At 35.8% G+C, this 22,048-nt stretch overlaps 1 protein-coding gene across 7 annotated transcripts in view; it reads left to right on the forward strand.

Moving 5' to 3' along the window:
- ATRX (ATRX chromatin remodeler) overlaps window positions 1-16,793 on the forward strand; it is a 300,724-nt gene extending 283,931 nt beyond the window's left edge. For all 7 annotated transcript variants that reach the window (XM_040467879.1, XM_040467878.1, XM_040467882.1 and 4 more), the window contains 3 exons: window positions 2,747-2,855; window positions 14,834-15,011; window positions 16,329-16,793. In XM_040467879.1, the coding sequence (XP_040323813.1) occupies window positions 2,747-2,855; window positions 14,834-15,011; window positions 16,329-16,550 (509 nt within the window). In that variant the 3' untranslated portion in view covers window positions 16,551-16,793. The remainder of the gene's footprint in view (window positions 1-2,746; window positions 2,856-14,833; window positions 15,012-16,328) is intronic.
- The last annotated feature ends 5,255 nt before the right edge of the window (window positions 16,794-22,048 follow it).

The following is a 22,048-nucleotide window of genomic DNA, read 5'->3' on the forward strand; positions in this document are numbered from 1 at the left end:
TTCAATGCCTTTTTCCTTCCCCAGATCAGGGAAGTTCTCAGCTATGATTTCTTCAAGTACACCTTCATCCCCTTTCTCTCTCTCTCTTCCTCCTCTGGATTCCCTATTATGCGGATATTATTGTGTTTCATCGCATCACTTAGGTCCCTAATTTTCCCCTCATATTCCTGGATTTTTTTTATGTCTCTTTTTCTCAGCTTCCTCTTTTTCCATAATTTTATTTTCTAATTCACCCATTCTCTCCTCTGCCTCTTCAGTCGGAGGTATGGTCGCCTCCATTTTATTTTGCACCTCATTTATAGCATTTTTTAGCTCCTCCTGACTGTTTCTTAGTCCCTTGATCTCTGTAGCAATAGATTCTCTGCTGTCCTCTCTACTTTTTTCAAGCCAAGTGATTAATTTTGTGACTATTATTTTAAATTCATTCTCACTTATATTGCTTAGATTGTTTTTGATGAATTCGTTAGCTGTTGCCACTTCCTGGAGTTTTCTTTTGAGGAGAATTCTTCCGTTTCATCATTTTGGATAGTCCCTGGAGTGGTGTGGAACTGCAGGGCATTTCCCCTGTTTTGTCTTGAATAACTTGTGTTGGTGGGCGGGGCTGTAGTCAGACCCATTGTCTGCTCCCAGCCCACCGCTGGGACCACAGTCAGTCTGGTGTGTACCTTATCTTCCCCTCTCCCAGGGGCAGGACTCACTATGGGGTGGTGTGGCCCATGTCTGGACTACTTGCACACTGCCAGGCTTGTGGTGCTGCTTCTATAGGATCTGGCTTATTAGCCGGGGTGGTTCCACAAGGTGCACAGTGGCGGGAGGGGCAGGCTCATCTTGCTTTGCCTTTGTTGGTCCGCTCCAGGATGGGCCCTGCGGCACCAGGAGGGAGGCCGATCCGTTGGAGGAATGGATCCACAGAAGCACAGCGTTGGGTGTTTGCGTGGTGAAGCAAGTTCGGTGATGGGAACTGGTTCCCGTTGGGAATTTGGCTGCATGATGGGCAAGGGAGGTAGCACTGGCCAGCGCTTTTCTTCCCCACCAAGCTGAGCTCTGTCTTCCGGGGCTCAACAACTCTCCCTCCCATTGTCCTCTAGCCCTCCCACCCTCTGTGCAGAGCCATTGACTTATAACATTCCAGATGTTAATTCCCAATGGCTGTCAGAACTGACTCCATCCGGCCCCTCAGCTTTGCAAGTCAGACTCGGGGTCTCTGCCTTGCCAGGCGGGCTGCCCCTCCACTGCCCTGGCTCCCTCCCACCAGTCCATGTAGCGCGCACCACCTCTCCGCCCTTCCTACCCTCTTCATTGGGTCTCTTGTCTACGCTTGGCTCTGGAGAGTCCGTTCAGCTAGTCTTCTTGCGGTGTTCTGGGTTATTTAGGCAGATGTGGGTGGAATCTAAGTGATCAGCAGGACTCCGTGAGCCTAGTCCTCCTATGCCACCATCTTTCAACTCTCCATTTTTAAACACAATGAAACACATTTTCACATTTTCTAAATTAAATTGCTAGTAAATGGTGAAACTGGTATTTTTAAAAAACGTGTATTTGACTTTGTCACTTTTTAAGTGTTGGATTCCCAGAAGTGCTAGTACAGATTATTCATTTGTATTATCATCGAAAGGTGAATATGTTGAAATAATTTAAAAAATATTAATATCATTTTATGTATGGTTAGCATATTAACTTTCATAATTACCCAGTTTAGGTGATCAATTAATGGATATGTGACTCCAGCCTGTTTTTAATCTAATCATCTATTTCAAATTCTCTTTTCCTTAGCTGTGTGTATGCCTTTTTTTCCAATTGAAGGAAATAAAAGCCATAAATAAGTAGACTTTATTACCCATTTTTAGCAATGAAATTTTAGTTTTTAAATATAAGTAAAGACATGGGTAAGTAAATAAGCATGTTAAAAAGCACCTTTAATACTAAATACTAAATTTAAGTAAAAAGTTCACCGAAAGACCTGAATCTCAGTTTTGTCACCTTTTTTTTATGTTAAGATTCTAGGATCGGATTCAGGGATAATAGTAGTATTATATTTAGAGTTTAGAGAATTGTAATGGAAATTAATGTATAATAAAATATAAATGTCATAAGCACTAAATTTGGTATTTTAGTTTTAATGTAAGTCTTGGGTAAATTTTCATCTCACTGTCCAAAAGTTGACATGTCTGATAACTGTTTTACTTATTAAGTCAAAGTCCTTACACAGACACACACAGACACACAGACACCCACACACACACACACAATTGTCATGAAATAGGAATATATGCTGATATATGTGGCCAGACCATAGAGTAATTTTTGATGCATATTAGGCATTCACTAAATATTTGTTCAGTGATTGAATAAATGCATTCTGTGTCAGGTACCCTTACCAGGATCAACTTGTTAATAAGGGAGGAAACATGGCCATTTACAAATTCAGTTAAAAGCAAGCTTCATGAGCATAATGCAATTTAACCATATTCTTTTGACAGTTTTAAAAGATTGTCATCAAGGAAGTCTTTTAAGAAATTCACATGTAGATGAAATACTTTTTTAAAAGTACCTTTGCTATTCAGTATCTATTGGAAGTAAATCTGTGGTAAATTTATTTGTAATATTGTGAATTACACTTTAATTAAAAAAATTTTTGTGTTGCTATGCATGATAATCAGATTTTAAATGGTGAGCGGGGAATAAAATGTGTTATTACTAGCAGAACAATGTATATCAAATCTCTTTTTTCTTGTTAAATTTCCAGGTGAAGGGAAGTGGCTGCGAAACATTGACTATTACCGTTTAGATGGTTCTACTACTGCACAATCAAGGAAAAAATGGGCTGAAGAATTTAATGATGAAACTAATGTGAGGTGGGAAACATTTTTTGTTTGTATAGAGAATTAAGAAAAATAATTTTAGGAGTACCTGGGTAGCTCAATTGGTTAAGCGTCCAACTCTTGATCTTGGCTCAGGTCATGTTCTCACAGTTGGTGAGACCGAGCCCCATGTCGGGCTGTGCACTGACGCTGCAGAGACTTATTGTGATTCTCTGTCTCCCTCTCTGCCTCTCCCCTACTCATGTGCGCGCTCTCTCTCTCTCTCTCTCTCTCTCTCAAAATAAATAAATAAACATTAAAAAAATTAAATCTATCTACAGTCAAATTCACTCCTTTTAGTGTATAAGTTTTGACAAATGCAAGATAGAGTCAAGATACAAAATGGTTTCATCACATCTCAAGAAATTCATCTCATATGGCTAACAGAGACATGAAAAGATGCTCAGCATCATTCATCATCAGGGAAATACAAATCAAAACCACAATGAGATACCACCTCATAAGTGTCAGAATATCTAAAATTAACAACTCAGGAAACAACAGGCATTGGAGAGTATGCAGAGGAAGGGGAACACTTCTGCACTGTTGGTGGGAATGCAAGCAGGTGCAGCCACTTTAGAAAACAGTATATAGAGTATAAAACAGTATAGGCACCCCTCTTTTTTTCTGGTTTCTTATTCTGCCCTTCCTGTGGGTTACTTTTTACCATTTGTGAAATTGTATTTTTATTCATCTATGGTATTTTTTGATGTATCTTTTTATAACTTTCATAGTGGTTGCTCTAAGTATTACATTACATGGACATAATTTATCATAGTCAACTAATGTCATCATTTTACCATGTTAACTAAGTGTAGAAACCTTATGCCCTTATGTCCCTTTCTCTTCCCCATTTATAATATAATTGTTTTAACTGTTTTTCTCTACATAAATGGATTACCACATTAATATAATAATTTTTCTTCAATAATTAACTATAACTTAGAAAAATTGGAAGGAAAATTATTTTATTTACTCATATTTTTTGTTTTTTAATTGTTGTTTCTTCCTTCCTAATGTGTCAGTATTTTTTCTTTTATCATTTCCATTCTTTCTAGAGAAATTCCTTTAGTCATCCTTTCAGAGCAGGTCTGCTGGCAATAAATTTCCCGAGTACCTTCAGAAGAGAATTTCTTGATTTCCTCTTCATTTTTGAAGAGTGTTTTAGCTGGGTATAGGATTCTGGGTTGGCATTTCTCTTCTTTCTGCACTTGAAAAATGTTTTACCACTTCCTTCTGGATTTCATAATTTCTTTCAAAAATACCTGCTGTTTTATGAATTGGGCTTTTTGAATTTCACACAAAAGTGATATCATGCAGTATTTGTCTTTCTCTTACTTATCTCACTTAGCATTATGTGTTCAAGGTACATTCATGTTGGCACATATGGCAAAATGTCCTTTTTTTCTCATGGCTGAATACTATCCCATTGCATATATACCACATCTTTTTTTATCTATTCATCTGTTGCTGGGCCCTTAGGTTGTTTTTGTATCTTGGCTATTGTGGATAGTGCTGCAGTAAACATGGGAGTGCATATATCCCTTTGACATTCTGTTTTCATTTTTTTTTGTATATATACCCAGAAGTGGAATTGCTGGATCATATGGTAGATTTATTTTCAAAATTTTGAGGAAACTCCATATTGTTTTTCATAGTGGCTAAACCAATAAGTAAATGTAGACTACAGTATTATATTATAATCATTAAACTTCCTAGGAGATTAGAACTTAATTATTCCAACCAGTAAAAAGAAAATATTTACATGGTAGAGGTGCTAATTGTTGGTACAGTGCCAATCATATTACAGTATATAAGTGTATCAAATTAACATGTATACCTTAATTTTATACAATATTATATGTCAAATATATTTTAATTTAAAAAATCTGTTTTTAAAATCTTTTTTTCTTGTCAGTAAGGTTCTATTTCTTGCTTATTTCAAGATTTTTTTTTCTCTTTTTTTTTTTAATTTTTTTTTTTAACGTTTATTTATTTTTGAGACCGAGAGAGACAGAGCATGAATGGGGGAGGGTCAGAGAGAGGGAGACACAGAATCTGAAACAGGCTCCAGGCTCTGAGCTGTCAGCACAGAGCCTGACGCAGGGCTCGAACTCACGGAGTGTGAGATCATGACCTGAGCAAGATTTTTTTTTCTCTTAGTTTCAAAAGTTTGCCAATGATGCTTCTTGGCATGAATTTCTTTGAGTTTGCCCTGTTTGTGGTTCATTCAATTTCTGCATCTGTAGGTTTGTGTTTCTTGCTAAATTTGAGTAATTTTCAGCCGTTATTTCTTCAAATACTATTATAGCCCCTTCTTTTTTTTTTTTCTCTCCTTTTAGTACTCCAGTGATAAGAATGGTAGACAATAATGTTAGAGTCCTATAGGTCCCTCAGTCTCCATTTTGTTTTTCTGTGATTTTTTGTTTATTTGTTTGATTTCTATCTGTTGTTTAGATAGGGTCATTTCTATTGTTCTGTTTTCAAAGTTAATTGAATCTCTGTTCTCTACATTCTACTGTTTAGTTTTTTATTATATTTTTCAGTTCTAAGATTTCCATTTGGTTCTTCTTTATGTCTTATATTTCTTTACTGAGGCAATTTTTTTTTCATTTGTCTCAGGTGTGTTAATAACTCCTTATTGAAGCATATTTAGAAATGTAACAACTTTTTCCATCCTTGTCAGACAATTCTGATATTTATGTCATCTTAGTGTTGGTGTCTGCTGATTGCGTTTTTTCATTGAAGTTGAGATTTTACTGGTTCTTGTTAGGACAAAGATATAATTTAACTGGATATTTGCTTATTATTTCATGAGACTGTGGATCTAAATTTTCTGTTATAGCAGGCCTCTTTTGACACATGTTCAGATGGAAGATGAGAGTGGGAGTTGAGTCTACTGACTACATTTCTGCCGATACTATCCTGGCTGGGAGGGTTAGGATTGCCTATTTACAACCCCTACCCATGGGCCTCCACTGACACTGCAGGGGTAACTCATTAACTGGGTTGTGGTATAATTCCTGACTCTCCACTATATATCCTTTGATAGTACCCTAGTAGAGAGATATAGGGTTTTTCTTGTAACTTCTGGGTGGGGATGGATGTCTGAGTTCCCTTCATGGTCTTTACTGACACTGCTGGGTTGAGAGGAGGACTGTGTTAACTTAGACTTCTCTGACACCACTCTGGCCATGCCTTGTTACAACTAGGAGAAGGTAGGAGTCTGAACTCCCCAGTCAGCCTTTAGTGACAAGGATGGAGGTACACCACATTTTTTTTCTGTACTGCTTGACTGCAATTGAATGATTATTGTTTTAAAGTTTTCTGTCTTTCTAGGGTGCCCCTTTTTTTGGTCCTTTGGCTAGAGAAAGCAGGATTTTCTTGGAGACTTTTTTTTTGGCAGTATCCACTGGCATTTCCTGATTGCTGGGTTCTTTAGCCCTCGTTTTGGGAAGAAATCCTATGGAACTTAGTTCCATGTTGTTCCTTAGCACCCAAGGTCCCTAGCCAGTCTTTCTCCTCTTCCTCACTTTTCAGAAACTTCTTATGATTGTTTTATATGTAATGTCTAGGGTCTTTTGCTTTCCTTATTGTAAGGAATAGAGAAGAGTATGTCTACTCCCATCTTGCCAGAGTGGAAGTCCAAAGATTCAACTTTTTAAAGATTGTTGTATCTGTCATTTGTCAAACATATGTATGTGTTTCTGTTGTGTATATGCCCAGAAGTGAGATTGCTGAGTAAAAGATGCGTGTACATTCAGCTTTAGCTTATATTACCAAGACGTTTTTCCAAAATGGTTGTACCAGTTTGCACTCCGCCCCCCCTCCCAGTAGCATATAGGCGTTTCAATTGTTCTCTCTCCTCATCTTCACTTGACAATGTCTGTTTTTTTAAAGCTATTGTGATTGATATGTACTGGTAAGACTTGGTAATCTTAAACTGTATTTCCCTGTTAACTAAATCCGTGGTTTGTAGATTTAAATGTGGAAGCTAAAACAAAAGTTTTAGAAGGAAACAGTAAAGAATATTTTCCTGATATTGCATTAAGAAAACTTTCATGAAAAGGACCCACAAAGTACTAACCGTAAAAGGAAATATTGTTGAGTTGAGCTTCATTAAAATTAAGAATTTTTAGTCATCAAAGGAATTTCATGTTAAAAATGAAAAGGCAGGCCACAAAATAGAAGCTATTTTCTCATTTTTAAAGATACTATGGAAAATCACAAAGAAGACAATAAATGCTATTGTTTATAATTTAGTAACCCAGATATAACCATGGGTAGAGTTTCTATGCTTATACAAACACATACTTTTGATTTTGTGTTTGTTACCCTTTTTTTTTACTAAAAGACAATTAACATTACAGTGCTTATGTTAGTTTCAGGTGCAGAATATGATTAAACAGTTGTATATATTACTCAGTTCTCATCAAGATAAGCATACTCTTGATCCCCTTTATCTAATTTACCCCTACCCCCCCCTCACCTCCTCTCTGGCAACCACCAGTTTGTTCTCTATATTGAAGAGTCTGGTTTCTTTGTTCATTTTTTTTCTTAAATTCCACATATGAGTGAAAGCATATGGTATTTGTCTTTGTCTGACTTACCTCACTTAGGATTAAACTCTCAAGGTCCATCCATGTTGTCTCAAGTGGTACAGTCTTGTTCTTTTTTAAAGCTGAGTAATATTCCATACCACATCTTTATCCATCCATTCCTTTATCAGTATAGACTTGGGTTGCTTCCATATCTTGGCTATTGTAAATAATGCTGCAGTAAATAAACTTAGGGGTGAATATATCTTTTTGCAATAATGTTTTCTTTTTCTTTTCTTTTCTTTTTTTTTTTTTTTTTTGGTAAATACCCAGTAGTAGAATTATTGCATCATATGTTAATTCTATTTTTAATTTTTTGAGGAGCCTCCATACATTTTCCACAGTGTCAGTACCAATTTGTATTCCTACCAGTAATGCACAAGGGTTCTTTTTTTCTCTACATCCTAACACTTGTTATTTCTTGTGTTTTTGATTTTAGCCATTCTGACAGGTGTGAGATCTCCTTGTGGAGATTTGCATTTCCCTGATGGTTAGTGATGTTGAACATCTTTTTATGTTTGTTGGCCATCTGTATGTCTTCTTTGGAAAAATGTCCACTCAGGTCCTCTGCCCATTTTTAATAGAATTATTTGGAGGTTTTTGGTGTTGCTTTGTAGAAGTTCTTTATATAGTTTGGATATTTACCCCTTGTTGGATATGCCATTTGCAAATATCTAGGAGAAGCTACTCTTAATACATAGATCCAGAAAGGACTCTTACCCAGAATATGCAAAGAATTAATAAAAATTAGTAGGATAGAAGCACCTGGGTGGCCCAGTTGGTTAAGTGTCTGACTTCAGATCAGGTCATGATCTCGCAGTTTGTGAGTTCGAGCCCTGCATCAGGCTCTGTGCTGACAGTTCAGAGCCTGGAACTTGCTTCGGATTCTATGTCTCCCCCTCTCTCTGCCCCTCCCATGCTCATGCTCTGTCTCTCTCTGTCTTTCAGTAATAAATAAACATTAAAACATTTTTAAACAAAATTAGTAGGATAAACCAGCCAATGCCAAAGGAAAGAACTTCAAAAGGACTTTACAAAAGACAGTATTCATATGGCCAGTAAACATACAAAAAGTGCTCATCTTTAGTAATCATCAGAGAAATGCAAGTTAAAAGCATTTTTGAGGAAGATACAAAAGTGTTTCAGTGAAGGGAGGATGGTCTCTTCAACAAATGGTATTGAAACAATTGCATATTCACAGGCTGAAACAAACCTTGACCTAAGCCTCACCCCTATTCAAAAATCAAGCTAAAATGGTTCATAAATTTAAATGTGAAACATTATACTTGTATAAGAAAGCATAGAAGAAAATCTTCAAGGGGTGCCTGGGTAGCTCAGTTGGTTAAGTGCCTGAATCTTGATTTTAGCTCAGGTCATGATCTCATGGTTCATGGGATCAAGCCCTGCATCTGGCTCTGTGCTGACAGCATGGAGCCTGCTTGGGTTCTCTCTACCCCTCTGTCTCTGCCCCTCCCCTACGTTTGTTGTTATTCATTTTCTCTCTCTCTCTCTCAAAAATGAATAAATAAACATTGGGAAAAATATATTCAGGAACTAAGTTTAAGCAGATACTTTTTCAGTCATGACACCAAAGGGATATAATCCATTGAAGATAAAAAGTCAACAATTGGATAGTTAAACACTTTAGGGATGCCTAGATTGCTCCATCGGATAAACATTAAACTTGGTTTTGGCTCAGGTCATGATCTTGCAGTTTTGTGGGTTTGAGACCTGCCTTGGGCTCTGTACTGCCAGTGAAGAGCTTACTTGGGATTCTCTCTCTCTCCCTCCCTCTCTACCCCTCCCCTACTTGTACTGTCTCTGTCTCTCAAATAAATAAACTTAAAAAAAATTATAAAAACAATGTGGATGGAACTAGAGTATACTATGCTAAGCGAAATTAGTAAAAGACCAATATATAACTTCACTCATATGTGGAATTTAAGATACAAAGCAGATGAACATAAGGGAAGCAAAAATAATATAAAAACAAGGAGGGGTACAAAACATGAGACTCTTAAATACAGAGAACAAACTAAGGGTTGCTGGAGGGGTTATGGGTGGGGTTATGGGCTTAATGGACAAGGGGCATTAAGGAAGACACTTGTTGGGGTGCACTGGGTGTTGTAGGGGATGAATCACTGGATTCTACTGAAATCATTATTGCACTATATGCTAACTTGGATGTAAATTAAAAATAAATTTTAAAACAGTTAGAAAAAAGTAAAATAAATAAAAACTTTGTTTGTGAATGACCCTGTTAAGAAAAGACAGATCACAGACTTGAAGAAAATATTTGCAAATAGCATTTTTTAGTAAGGGCTCGTACTCAGAATATGTAAGGAATCCTTTAAATGTAATAGCGAAAAAACAAACATTTTTCAGTTAGAAAACGGGCCAAGGACTTAAACTGACATTCATTTAAGAGGATCAATGCAGCATGGCAAATAAGCACTTGAAAATACATTCATCACTAGCCAATAGGGAAATGTAAACTGAAACTACAACAGGATATCACTTCATATCAGAATGGCTAAAATAAAAAATGGTGACACTGTAAAAGGCTGATTAGGATGCTGAGACCTAGATCTCTCCCACAATGTTGATGAGAATGTAAAATGACACAGCCATTCTTCCTTGAAAACAACTTGGGGGGGGGGGTGCCTGGGTGGCTTAAGTCAGTTAAGTGACCAGACTCCCGATTTTGGCTCAGGTCATGATCTCACAGGTTCTGGGGTTTGAGCCCCGCATCCAGCTCTGCACACACAGAGCAGAGCCTGCTTGGAATTCTCTCTCTCCCTCTTTCTGCCTTTTCCCTGCTTGCTCACCCTCTCTTTCTCTCAAAATAAATAAACCTAAAAATTTTTTAAAAAATAAAAGGAAAACAACTTAGTAGTTGTTTTAAAAAACAATTAAACATATTCTTACTATACAATCCTGCAATCACTTTTAAAAATTTATGCCAGAGAAATGAAGACTTGTTTTCACATAGAAACCTATACACAAGTGTTCATAGCAACTTTATTTGTAACAGTCAAAAACTGGAAACAACCCAAGTGTCTTATAACATTTGAATGGATAAATTATGTTATATCTATATAATGAAATAGTACTCAATAATAAAAAGGAAGAAACTATTGATATTTATCCAAAGAACTTGGATGGATCTCAAGGGCATTATGCTGAATGAAAAATGCTAATTTCAAAAGGTTACATGCTATATGATTCCTTTCATATGGTATTCTTTTTATTCTTTTTAATATTTGTTTATTTTTTGAGAAAAAGAGGGGGAGGGGTAGAGAGAGGGAGACAGGATCTGAAGCAGGCTCTGCGTTGACAGTAGAGAGCCCGATATGGGGCTCGAACTCACAAACTGCAAGATCATGACCTGAGCTGAAGTCGGACACTTAACCGACTGAGCCACCCAGGCACACCTCATATGGCATTCTTGATGTAACAAAATTATGGTGGTAGAGAACAGATTAGTGGTTGTCAGGGATTAGGGTTTGTGGGGGAAAAGTATGAATACTAAGGGATAACACAAAAGAGGTTTGTGTTTGTGGTGGTGGAACAGTTCTATATCCTGCTTGTGGAAATGATTGCATGATTCTACATACATGATAAATTTCATAGAGCTGTATACCAAACAAAAAAAGCACATGTAAAAACTGGTGAAATCAAATAAGCTTGCATTCATAGTATTGTACCAACATCAATTTTCTGGTTTTGACAACGTACCATAGTTATGTAAGTTACTACCATTGGGGAAAGCTGGATGAAGGGTACATGGAAACTCTATACTACTGTTACAAATTCTTGTGATCCTTAAGCTAATTTTTTTGAAGGTTATTAAAAAAAGGCAATGCCATGAGTTGTCAAGGATCTGGAACAGTTAGAACTCTCAAACTGCTGGTGGGAATGTAAATTGGAACAACGACTTAGTAGAACTATTTGTTCAGCTTTAACAGTGTTGTATACGTACCCTATGACCCAGCAATTCTCTTAGATATATACCTAACAGAAAAGTTTACATGTCTTTACCAAAAAACATATCCAGATGGTTTATAGCAGCATTATTCAAATAATAGTTAATATTTTCATTGTGTTTGTATATTTTAGTATATGTGCTGCCGAAGCGAGCACAATGTGTTTGTATATTTTAATACTGATGTTTAGTGTTAGGAAAATCTTAAAATATCCTGGTTAGCTTATTTCAGTATGAATTTATATACTCCATACTGAATAATATTAACAATTAAATAATTGTAAATTTTTTTTGATCTTTATTTTTGAGAGAGAGTCAACAAGCAGGGAGGGGCAGAGAGAGAAAGAGACGGAGACACCAAATCCAAAGCAGGCTCCAGGCTCTGAGATGTCTGCACAGAGCCTGACATGGGGCTTTAACCCATGAGTCTTGAGATTAGGACCTGAGCTGAAGTTGGGTGCTTAACCGACTGAGCCACTCAGGTACCCCAGTTGCAAAATAATTCTTAATACTACTTGTTCATTTACTTGACTTTATTTTTCTTTTGGACGCAAAATCAAACAATTTTACATTCCCACTTATATGCTTTCAAAAATCAGAATATTTACCATGTAAATAAATACCTCTATTATTGCAAATTAGACTGCATACAATTGTTTATATGTTTTTTTGTCTTGTAATTGCACTCCTTTAGTGCAGCGGCTGGACATTTTTTCATTTTTTTGTATTAGCAGTCTAGCTGAGAACTTGGGATGCATAGCAATTTGATAAAGGTGCTTATTTAAGCCCCTTCAACTCTTCATTACTGGGTACATACCAAAGAGTTTTGAAGTTCTCTACAAGGTTTCCTGTTTTGTGTGTGTGTGTGTGTTTAACCTACGTAGTTTATGCCATTCTTGTATGCTTGATCCTTTCACTGGTGCAGAATAGATATAAATAATAAGAATAATTTTGGAGCCCTAGTTGCCAATGATCCCTTAAATATGTCCACTAAGTAAAAAAAAAACAAAAACACAGTTTGTTCTCTGTAATGAGCATTATAGATAAGTATAAAGAAGGAAGTAATTATCAGGGTGGCTCAGTAGGTTGAGTGTCCGACTTCGGCTCAGGTCATGATCTTGTGGTCTGTGAGTTCAAGCCCCACGTCAGGCTCTGTGCTGACAGCTCAGAGCCTGGAACCTGCTTCAGGTTCTGTGTCTCCCTCTCTCTCTGTCCCTCCCCTGCTCATACTCTGTCTCTCTCTCTGTCAAAAATAAATAAACATTAAAAAAATTAAAAAAAAAAAGAAGGAAGTAATTATCACTATTCCATGACCAAAGAGAACTACTGTTAACATTGTATGTATGTATATGTTTTGGTTTCTAGTGCAGTTGAAATTATACTTAATAATGTTCTAGATCTTGCTTTTTTCACATAACATAATAAAGATTTTTTAAAAAATTTTTAATGTTTCATTTATTTTTGAGAGAGAGAGAGAGAGAGAGAGAGACACCAGAGTATGAGCTGGGGAGGGGCAGAGAGGGAGACGCAGAATCTGAAGCAGGCTCCAGGCTCTGAACTGTCAGCACAGAGCCCGGTGTGGGGCTCAAACTCGTGAACTACGAGATCCTGACCTGAGCTGAAGTCAGACACTCAACCGACTGAGCCACCCATGTGCCCCTAACATAATATAGATTTTTATTGGTAATGTAGCTCATGGAATAGCCAGAGTGTAATCTAGTCCTCTATGTTGTACATATTTTTTATTTTCAACCTTATGATCTTATAAATAACAGTGTGAATGAATATATTATCTTCCATTTTTGATAACTTCTGTAGCTTGTATTCTTAGACATGTAGTAGCACCAATTCCATATAAAACATGGTTAGTACCTGTGTTGACTCTTTCCTGTTTTAAATTTTGAGCTTCTTTGCATTTTAGTTTATAATACTGTATGTAATCAGTATGGCATTTTAGTTACAAATTTCCCTTCATGAAATTATAGAAAGTAAGGCTTGGTATTTAAAGGCATTTTGTGGAGAATTTTGAAAGTTTATTATATTCCAGGGGTTTTCTCACTCTTAATTAGTTTGGCCAACAGTAAATTATATAGTCATCCGATGGAATATTATTTAGCTACCAAGCCTGATGTTTACCAAGAAAGTTGAAGAAATACTCATAATATAAACTATATACACAGATATTATCATGTATGTGTAAAGCCAAAAATATATGTGATTATAAAAAAGAAACCCTAGGAAATATTCCATGATTTGGAATGGAGGTTGTTTCTGGGGAATGGAACTATTTTTTTTCTTTAAATTTGTTTATATTTTCAAAAAATGTCGTATAAAATCTTCCTAAAGTTTGTTTATATCAAAATAATATATTTACAAATTTTAAAAAAGTTTTATAAGGCTTGAGATCAAAATCAGTCCCTTAACCAACCCCTTCTTACACATGATACCTCTCTGCAGGTAACCAGTTTCAACTCTTGGCAATTCTTCTGGTATTTACTTTCATATATCCACATTACAATCTAAGGTGGGAATTTACACACACACACACACACACACACACACACACACACACACTTTTCCTCATTCATTTTCCCAACATATTGTTTTGTAATATTTGCCTAAATGAGTCTGGAAGTATTTGCTTTTTTGTGACTATGTAAATATTCATACATAAACCACTTAAAAAACTGTGATTATTTTTCCCTTTTTAATGCACATATTTATTTTTGTTCAAGTAATTATTTCTTTTTTAACATTTGCTTAGTTTTCTATGAACTTGTCAACTAATTCATTTTCAAATTCTCAGCAATATAAATTCTTGTGTTCCAACACAGAATTTTTTTTAACACATCCTCACATCCTTCTTGGAGCAGTCTGTTTTCTTGATTCTGTTTTAGCTACTGCAGTATTTTGCATCTGTCTAACTTCTCTCCCTGTGTTCATTACACTATATTTATTATAATTGCTTATCACTCATTCCTACTACACTTAGTTCCTTGGACACTGTCCTTCATTTTGATGTACTTAGTGCTTGCTCATAACAGTACCGAACACAATAGGACTTTTGAGTTATATATACATGGATTTTCTACATTTACTCAGAATCTACAAATGCTTTGAATACATAATTTCCATATTTATCTTTAACGTGATTTCCATATTTATCTTTATTCCTATGAGACTATTTGATTTTCTAGCAATAAGATTCATCTTGCATGTATAAATCATCAGCCTGACTCCTTAGAAATGTCTTTATTTTTTTCAGTAAGTGAGAAATGAATTCTTTGAACTTCTAATTGTTCAAAAAACTGCCTTAGGATTAAAAAGTCATTTCATAATATCTGTGAAGTGCTTATTACTAAAGCATTTATTCATGTTTTTATTTTCAGGGGACGATTGTTTATCATTTCCACCAAAGCAGGATCTCTTGGAATTAATCTGGTAGCTGCTAATAGAGTGATTATATTTGATGCTTCTTGGAATCCATCTTATGACATTCAGAGTATATTCAGAGTTTATCGCTTTGGACAAACTAAACCTGTGTATGTATATAGGTTCTTAGCTCAGGTAGGTTTGTAATTTATAGTTTCTTTTTCATAGTGAAAGGTTGGGTGAAACATAATATTTTTGGAGTGCCAAACATATATGCATTATGAAGAGGCAAATGAAATTGAGAACATCAATCCTATACTATATATAATGCAGCAGAACTCAATTTTGGCCTCTCATGATTTTCTGTTTTGTAGTTCATCCATGTCTATAATGTCACCTTTCTCAGTTTGAGATGGATTTGCATGGGTAAACTGATTTAGAATTTTCTTGCTTGTTTAGGAAAGTTAAAAATTTATAGTTCTTTTACTTAGCATACATAGAAAAGCAAATAAGTAAATCTAATTTGCTTATAGATGTAAAGGTCAAATAATTATTGTTTTTAGTAGCCACCAGATACTCTCTTAATTTGAAAATATGGGTAAATAGGAAGAAAAAGTTAACTTACAATAATAATGAGTCATTACAAAGAATAATACTTTCTAGGAAAGAATATTAACATTATTTCCTTTATAAACTCAGATATTAAAAAACAGAAACTGAAATTTAAGAAAAATAAGTAAAATTAAAGAAGTACAAGGTAATACAGATTTATGGAATCAAGCAAGTTGCCTTTTAACTGGTACATCTGTTTTGGGAACAGATGCTGTTCTCTCCACCTGCCTCCAAATCTGGGCTTCTGAACCAGAGACTGGGTTTTATTGGTAGATTGATCCTTGCTCATTTGATCTTCTCTATTACATAATATTATTAATTGGCAGACTACACTATCACCCCTTTCCTATCCTTGAACTAAAAGCTCTTTTACATTCTAGTTTAAAATGCTATATATGTAATAGATGTGGCATTTTAGTTATTAATTTTCTGTCCTGAAATTATGGAAAGTAAGACTTGATAGAAAGGCAGTGTGTAGTGATTGAGAGCTTATTATATTCCATTGAGAAGGAATTAAGCTACTCTCTTGTATTATTTTATAACCCTCTAAAATCTTATTTCATGTACTTCTTTATTTCTGTGTTCTGTTTACCCTGGTGTTTAACTGCACTTCTACTTCCACCAAGTACAGATATATATAAAGCAAAACATGAATGTGTATTGGTCAGATAATACAGAATGATTATCAATAATGTAGTTTTCTTTTTTGTCAAGGTAAACTACAGTGAACAGATGAAATCTCTCATGAATTAAGCATTATTGCTAATAAAACTTGCTTTGTGGCAGTATATTATTATGAAGTTTTGATCTTTTGTATTAACCAATAATTATATTTCTCCTTGATTAAGTTTCATGTGTACAGAAGTTGCTTATTTGTATATTGTTCCTTCTTTTTACAAGGGAACCATGGAAGATAAGATTTATGATCGTCAAGTAACTAAGCAGTCACTATCTTTTCGAGTTGTTGATCAGCAGCAGGTCGAGCGTCATTTTACCATGAATGAGCTTACTGAACTTTATACTTTTGAGCCAGACTTATTAGATGACCCTAATTCTGAAAAAAAGAAGAAGAGAGATACTCCTATGCTGCCAAAGGTAAACATCTTTAGATTATTAGCTTAAAAAAAAAAAAAAAAGCCCACCATGGACTAAAGGTATTTTACTACTACTATGAAAGTTAGTCATTTGAATAAGGCTAGATTTCAGAATTTTCCAAAGAGAATAAAATTGTATTTAAATGAGAGGGTGCTTGGTCAGTTCTCTACATAACACCACAAAAAGATCGTGTAATCTGAAATACATATTTAATGCCAAATAAAAAGTTCAGCTCTGTAAAAAAAAAAGTTACGGAGTAGAAACCTTAAAGGAAACAGTATGTTGCTCTTTTAATAATCTCCAGTAGAGGGCATACATAATTTTAGTATTTCTATATGAAATTTAATGGTCTTTTCTTTAACATTTATTGCTGTCATATAGCGGTTAAGAATCAGCAAATAAAGGTATATCTTACTTGATATTTTTCACTGTCATAAAGCAAGTAAGACTTTCACACTTGGAAAAGGATACTTAGAGGTAATCTTGCCAAGCCCTCTTATTTTATATAAGTGGAGAAAGCTAGGGTCAGAGATATTCAGTGACTTGCTCATAGTTTCCAGCTATTAGGTGGCAGAATCAGGAGTAGTATCTACATCTGTCTTCCGGTCCATTGTTCTTGGATTTAAAAAAAGACATTATTTAGATCAATATAGAAATGTATTATAATGGTAGATATCATTTTGACCCTTTTGAATGTAAGACAAAGCCATATGTTCTCTGATATAAAGTGATCTAAATATATTTAAACCTATTCTAGTTCATCTAAAAAGCTGTTTTAGGGGGTGTTGTTGGGGGGTTGCTTTTCCTGTTGTCTTGGTTTCAGATTCAAGCACTTAATGTTCCCTGTAGCTGTTAAGAGAATTGAGAAAGCAGCTACCAGGTTATGGTATCACTCTACCAAAGTCACTTTAGTCATTTGTGTATGTGTTACCTCATAAGTATCTTAGCTTTTCATACAGTTGGACACATTTAATGAAGGCAAAAGATAATAGTAATAAATAACTCTCTAATGCTAACATCAGTGATTTCTCCAGTTAACTTTTAATGTACATGTCAATTCTTAAGTAACATGAACATTAAGCATTTGTAAATTTTTTTAAAATGTCTTTTGTCTTTAAATACTTTGTTGTTCTAATCAGTGAACTACTCTTCCATTTAAAGTTCTCTGGTGGGGTGCCTGGGTGGCTCAGTTGGTTGAGCATCCAACTCTTGGTTTCGGCTCACGTCGTGATCTCACTGTTTGTGGGTTTGAGTCCCGCATCAGGTTCTGTGCTGACTGCATGGAACCTGCTTGGGATCCTCTGTCCCTCTCTATCTGCCCCTTGCCCACTTGCTGGCACGCTCTCTCTCTCAAATAAATAAACTTTTAAAAAGTCACTGGTAGAACATTTATGAAAGAGTTTTTGTGACAGTGTCCATCAAATCTCTTTGATAATGGCATAAGGCCACATGGGGGTTTGAATCTAACATTTTTTAAGTTAACATTTAAAATACTTCATTAAAGAGTATTATTTCATTTTCATGTTATGAAATATTAAATTGATAGTGATTTGGCTTTCTAAATTATGTTATTATAGAACATCAGTAGAATTCTTAAATAGTCTTTGGAAAATTTTATGCACTCATATTTTTTTGTATATCTTTAAAAACACACAAACACGGGCACCTGGGTGGCTCAGTCGGTTACACGTCCAACTTCAGCTCAGGTCATGATCTCATGGTTCGTGAGTTTGAGCCCCATGTCAGGCTCTGTGCTAACAGCTCGGAGCCTGGAACCTGCTTTGAATTCTGTGTCTTCCTCTCTCTCTGCCCCTTTCCCACTCCTTCTCTGTCTCTCAAAAATAAATAAATGTTAAAAGCACAAACACAGGGGCGCCTGGGTGGCTCAGTCGGTTAGGTGTCCGACTTCGGCTCAGGTCATGATCTCACGGTCCATGAGTTCGAGCCCCACGTCAGGCTCTGTGCTGACTGCTCAGAGCCTGGAGCCTGTTTCAGATTCTGTGTCTCCCTCTCTCTCTCTGCCCCTCACCCACTTGCGCTCTGTCTCCCTCTGTCTCAAAAATAAATAAACGTTAAAAAAAAAAAATTAAAAAAAACCCACAAACACAAATGGCATCGTACCATATATCCTCTTCTGCAACTTGTTCTTTTCACCTAAGATGTTTCTTGAACATCTTTCTATATTGGTATATATACCTCTACTTTTTAAAAATCAGCTGCATAGTGTTCACTTGCCTTGATTTGTTTAACTCTTGTGTCCCCAACAGCTTTCTTATTAGTTACTTAATTCTTTATGGCAAGAAGTATTCTTTTAAGGACTTGCATGTATGTTTATAATTTTAAAGATAGTGAAGTTTCCCTTTTCAATTTGAGAATGATTTTTGTCTGATTAGCATCATTCTTAAAATTACACTTTAAGCTTCAGCTTTTATAAGAAGTGCATCATGGTTAGTAATATTTCTGATAGGAAGCAAACATTCCACTTTGGAAGGGAGTAATTGCTTTGAAGTTATTCGTTATGTGGTAAATTTCTGATTATGGGAATATTTGTTTAATTTGATAAACATTTGGGGCACCTGGGTGTCTCAGTTGGTTAAGCCTCTGACTTCAGCTCAGGTCATGATCTCACAGTCCGTGAGTTCGAGCCCTGCATCGGGCTCTGGGCTGACAGCTCAGAGCCTGGAGCCTGCTTCAGATTCTGTGTCTCCCTCTCTGTCTGCCCCTCCCCTGCTCATGCTCTGTCTCTCTCTGTCTCAAAAATAAATAAAAACATTAAAAAAATTTAATTTGACACACATTTATTGATTATTAGCTGATTTTGAGGTGTACTGTGAGGGTATACCAAGACCAGCAAGATATCGTCTGTACTTTAAAGAAGATTTTAAAACTCCTGCAGGAAAGGAATGCTATTTAATTGTTGTAAGATGTCTGAAAAGAAACCATCTGTTTTATAACTTGGTGCTCTGAGTTGTTGAAAGTATCATGCTTTTTCATTTATAGACTTTACTTACTGTATTTTCCTTTTTTAAAAAAAATGCTTATTTTTGAGAGAGAGAGTGAGTGAGTGTTGTGGAGGGGCAGAGAGAGAGGGAGACACAGAATCTGGAGCAGGCTCCAGGCTCTGAGCTGTCAGCACAGAGCCCAATGTCGAACTTGAACCCACAAGCCATGAGATCATGACCTGAAGTCGGACACTTAACCAACTAAGCCACCCAGGTGCCTCCTGTATTTTGCTTTTGATGGTATAACCCTTTGCCCAAGAACAAAAAGGAAAAAGAATATTGACTCTCCCACAACTCTTCCCAAAAGGAAAATAACAGTTAACTTTTACTGATTTCTTACTGGGTTTCATACTGTGTGCTAAACAGTTTGTTCAGATTATCTTCTTTAATCCAGTAGCAATTGAAAAGCCAATAATGCTGTTTTCATTTTGGATGGGGAAATTAAGGTTTGGAGAGGTTATGTAACTTATTGAAGTTTACACACATAATTAGTAGCGAAGCTGGTCTTCAAGTATGCCCAACTTGAAAGCATGGAGTCTTAATCATTATATACTTTACTGCCCCCCATTAGAAATTAGAATGTTAAGTCCAAGTACATGAAACAGGGCAGAGGACCTAGGATTCCTAAAATCAGATGGCATTTAGAATGCTTTTATTTTGTTTTATTTTATTTTATTTATTTTATTTTATTTTATTTTATCTTATTTTATTTTAAATAACGCTGGATTTTAAAATATAGAATTCTTGGGGAGCCTTGGTGGCTCAGTCGGTTAAGCATCCAACTTCAGCCCAGGTCATGATCTTGCAGTTTGTGAGTTCGTCCCCACGTCAGACTCTGTGCTGACAGTTCAGAGCCTGGAGCTGCTTCGGATTCTGTGTCTCCCTCTCTCTCTGCCCTTCTGCCCCTCATGCTCTTTTTCTCTCCCTCAAAAAATAAACATTAAAAAATATATATTTAAAAAGGGAGGATGTTGGTACCTTTTTTTCCCCCTATGCTCTGCTTTTTATTCCTGTAACTTACTCAGAGGTTAGGGCTTTTTAAAAAAAGTTTTAAAAACAGTGTACTGTATATACTATAATGCCTTTCTAACTATCACAGTAACTAAGAACTGTCAGGGATCTAAAAGGAAATAGGATATTGTATGAGATTTACCTGAAGAAGGTGATAACCCACTTGTGGAGAGAAAATTAGCATGCCTTAAGAAAAAAGAATGAAGTGCTGATGTGACTAGTACTGAATGTGTTTTCCATATAGTATATATGGTTAAAAAATGGAGGATAGAGCATTCAGGTACAGTTTTGGTGGAAAAACATCAGACTGGCCAATAAAAGATGGTTAGTATTTAGTTGGTTTAGGAAAGAATGAGGTTTGAATGTAGGATGCAACAATTTGGGCAAAGGGGAAGATAATGATTTATGTACCAGATTCAAGGTATGATGAAGACATTGGCGAGGTGAAGAGTTGAAATTGGATGTGTGAGGTGTGGGTAATGTGGGGCCAGCTAATAGAGAGCCATGAAAGGTAAATAGAGGAATTTGTATTTAAAATAGTATTTACTACATAAGTTCATGAATGGATCTGTTGTATGATGAATGTGAGCTTTTGGAATATTAATCTGGTAGTAAAATGCAGGATGAGGATGCATAATAGGGTGATAAAGGGCACCTGAACAGCTTGGTTGGTTAAATGACTCTTGATTTCTGCTCAGGTCATGTTCTCCCTGCTTGGGATTCTCTCTCTCCTCTCTACCTGCCCCTTCCCCCCACTCAAATGAATTCTTTCTTTCCCAAAATAAATAAATAAACTTAAAAAAATAGGGTGATGATTATGGAGTGAATTAAGCACTTCAAGAAAATAAATGGGAGAACTCAATAACTGGTGATATACTGTAGCTTTTACTTAGTAGGCAGTGAAAAAAATTTACCTAAATAATGAAGTTTATTTATTCATTCATTCATTAAAAACTTTTCAGGTACCTGCAAAGTAACTATAATTATGCTGGTTACTAAGAATACATTGGTAAACAAGACTAGGTTCCTGCTCCTAAGGAGTTTGTAGTCTAATCAGTGTACTATAAGCAAGTAAATATAATAAAAATTATGGGTCCTATGATACAAATCTGTATAGGCATCAAGGAAGGAATATTCAGGTCTTTCTTGGAAAAGTTGAGGTGGGGAGTTGACATTAGGAAGACTTGAACTGATGTTGAAAATAGAAGTGGGTAGCTGTTTGCATTGCTATGAGGGTAAAAGGTGAAGGCCCCTCAGGAGGAGCAGAAAAAAGAAACATGCAGCAAAAAGCATGGCAAGTTTTGGGAGCCTAAAGTAGTTAAAAATGTATAATAGAGTAAAAGGAGATGGTGGTAGAGTAAGGGAGGTAAGGCATGGGGAAGAGGTAAGAGAAAAGACTGGAGAGACAGATGGGAATCAGATCATAGAAGTTAGAGTTTGGACATTGTGTTACAGGCTGTTGTATCTATTATAATGATTTTAAGAAAACAACCAATGCTGAATTTTCATTTT

The sequence above is a fragment of the Herpailurus yagouaroundi genome, unplaced genomic scaffold (assembly GCF_014898765.1).
Source record: "Herpailurus yagouaroundi ecotype Mexico unplaced genomic scaffold, PumYag 67623, whole genome shotgun sequence".
In the NCBI taxonomy this organism is placed as follows: Eukaryota; Metazoa; Chordata; class Mammalia; order Carnivora; family Felidae; genus Herpailurus; species Herpailurus yagouaroundi.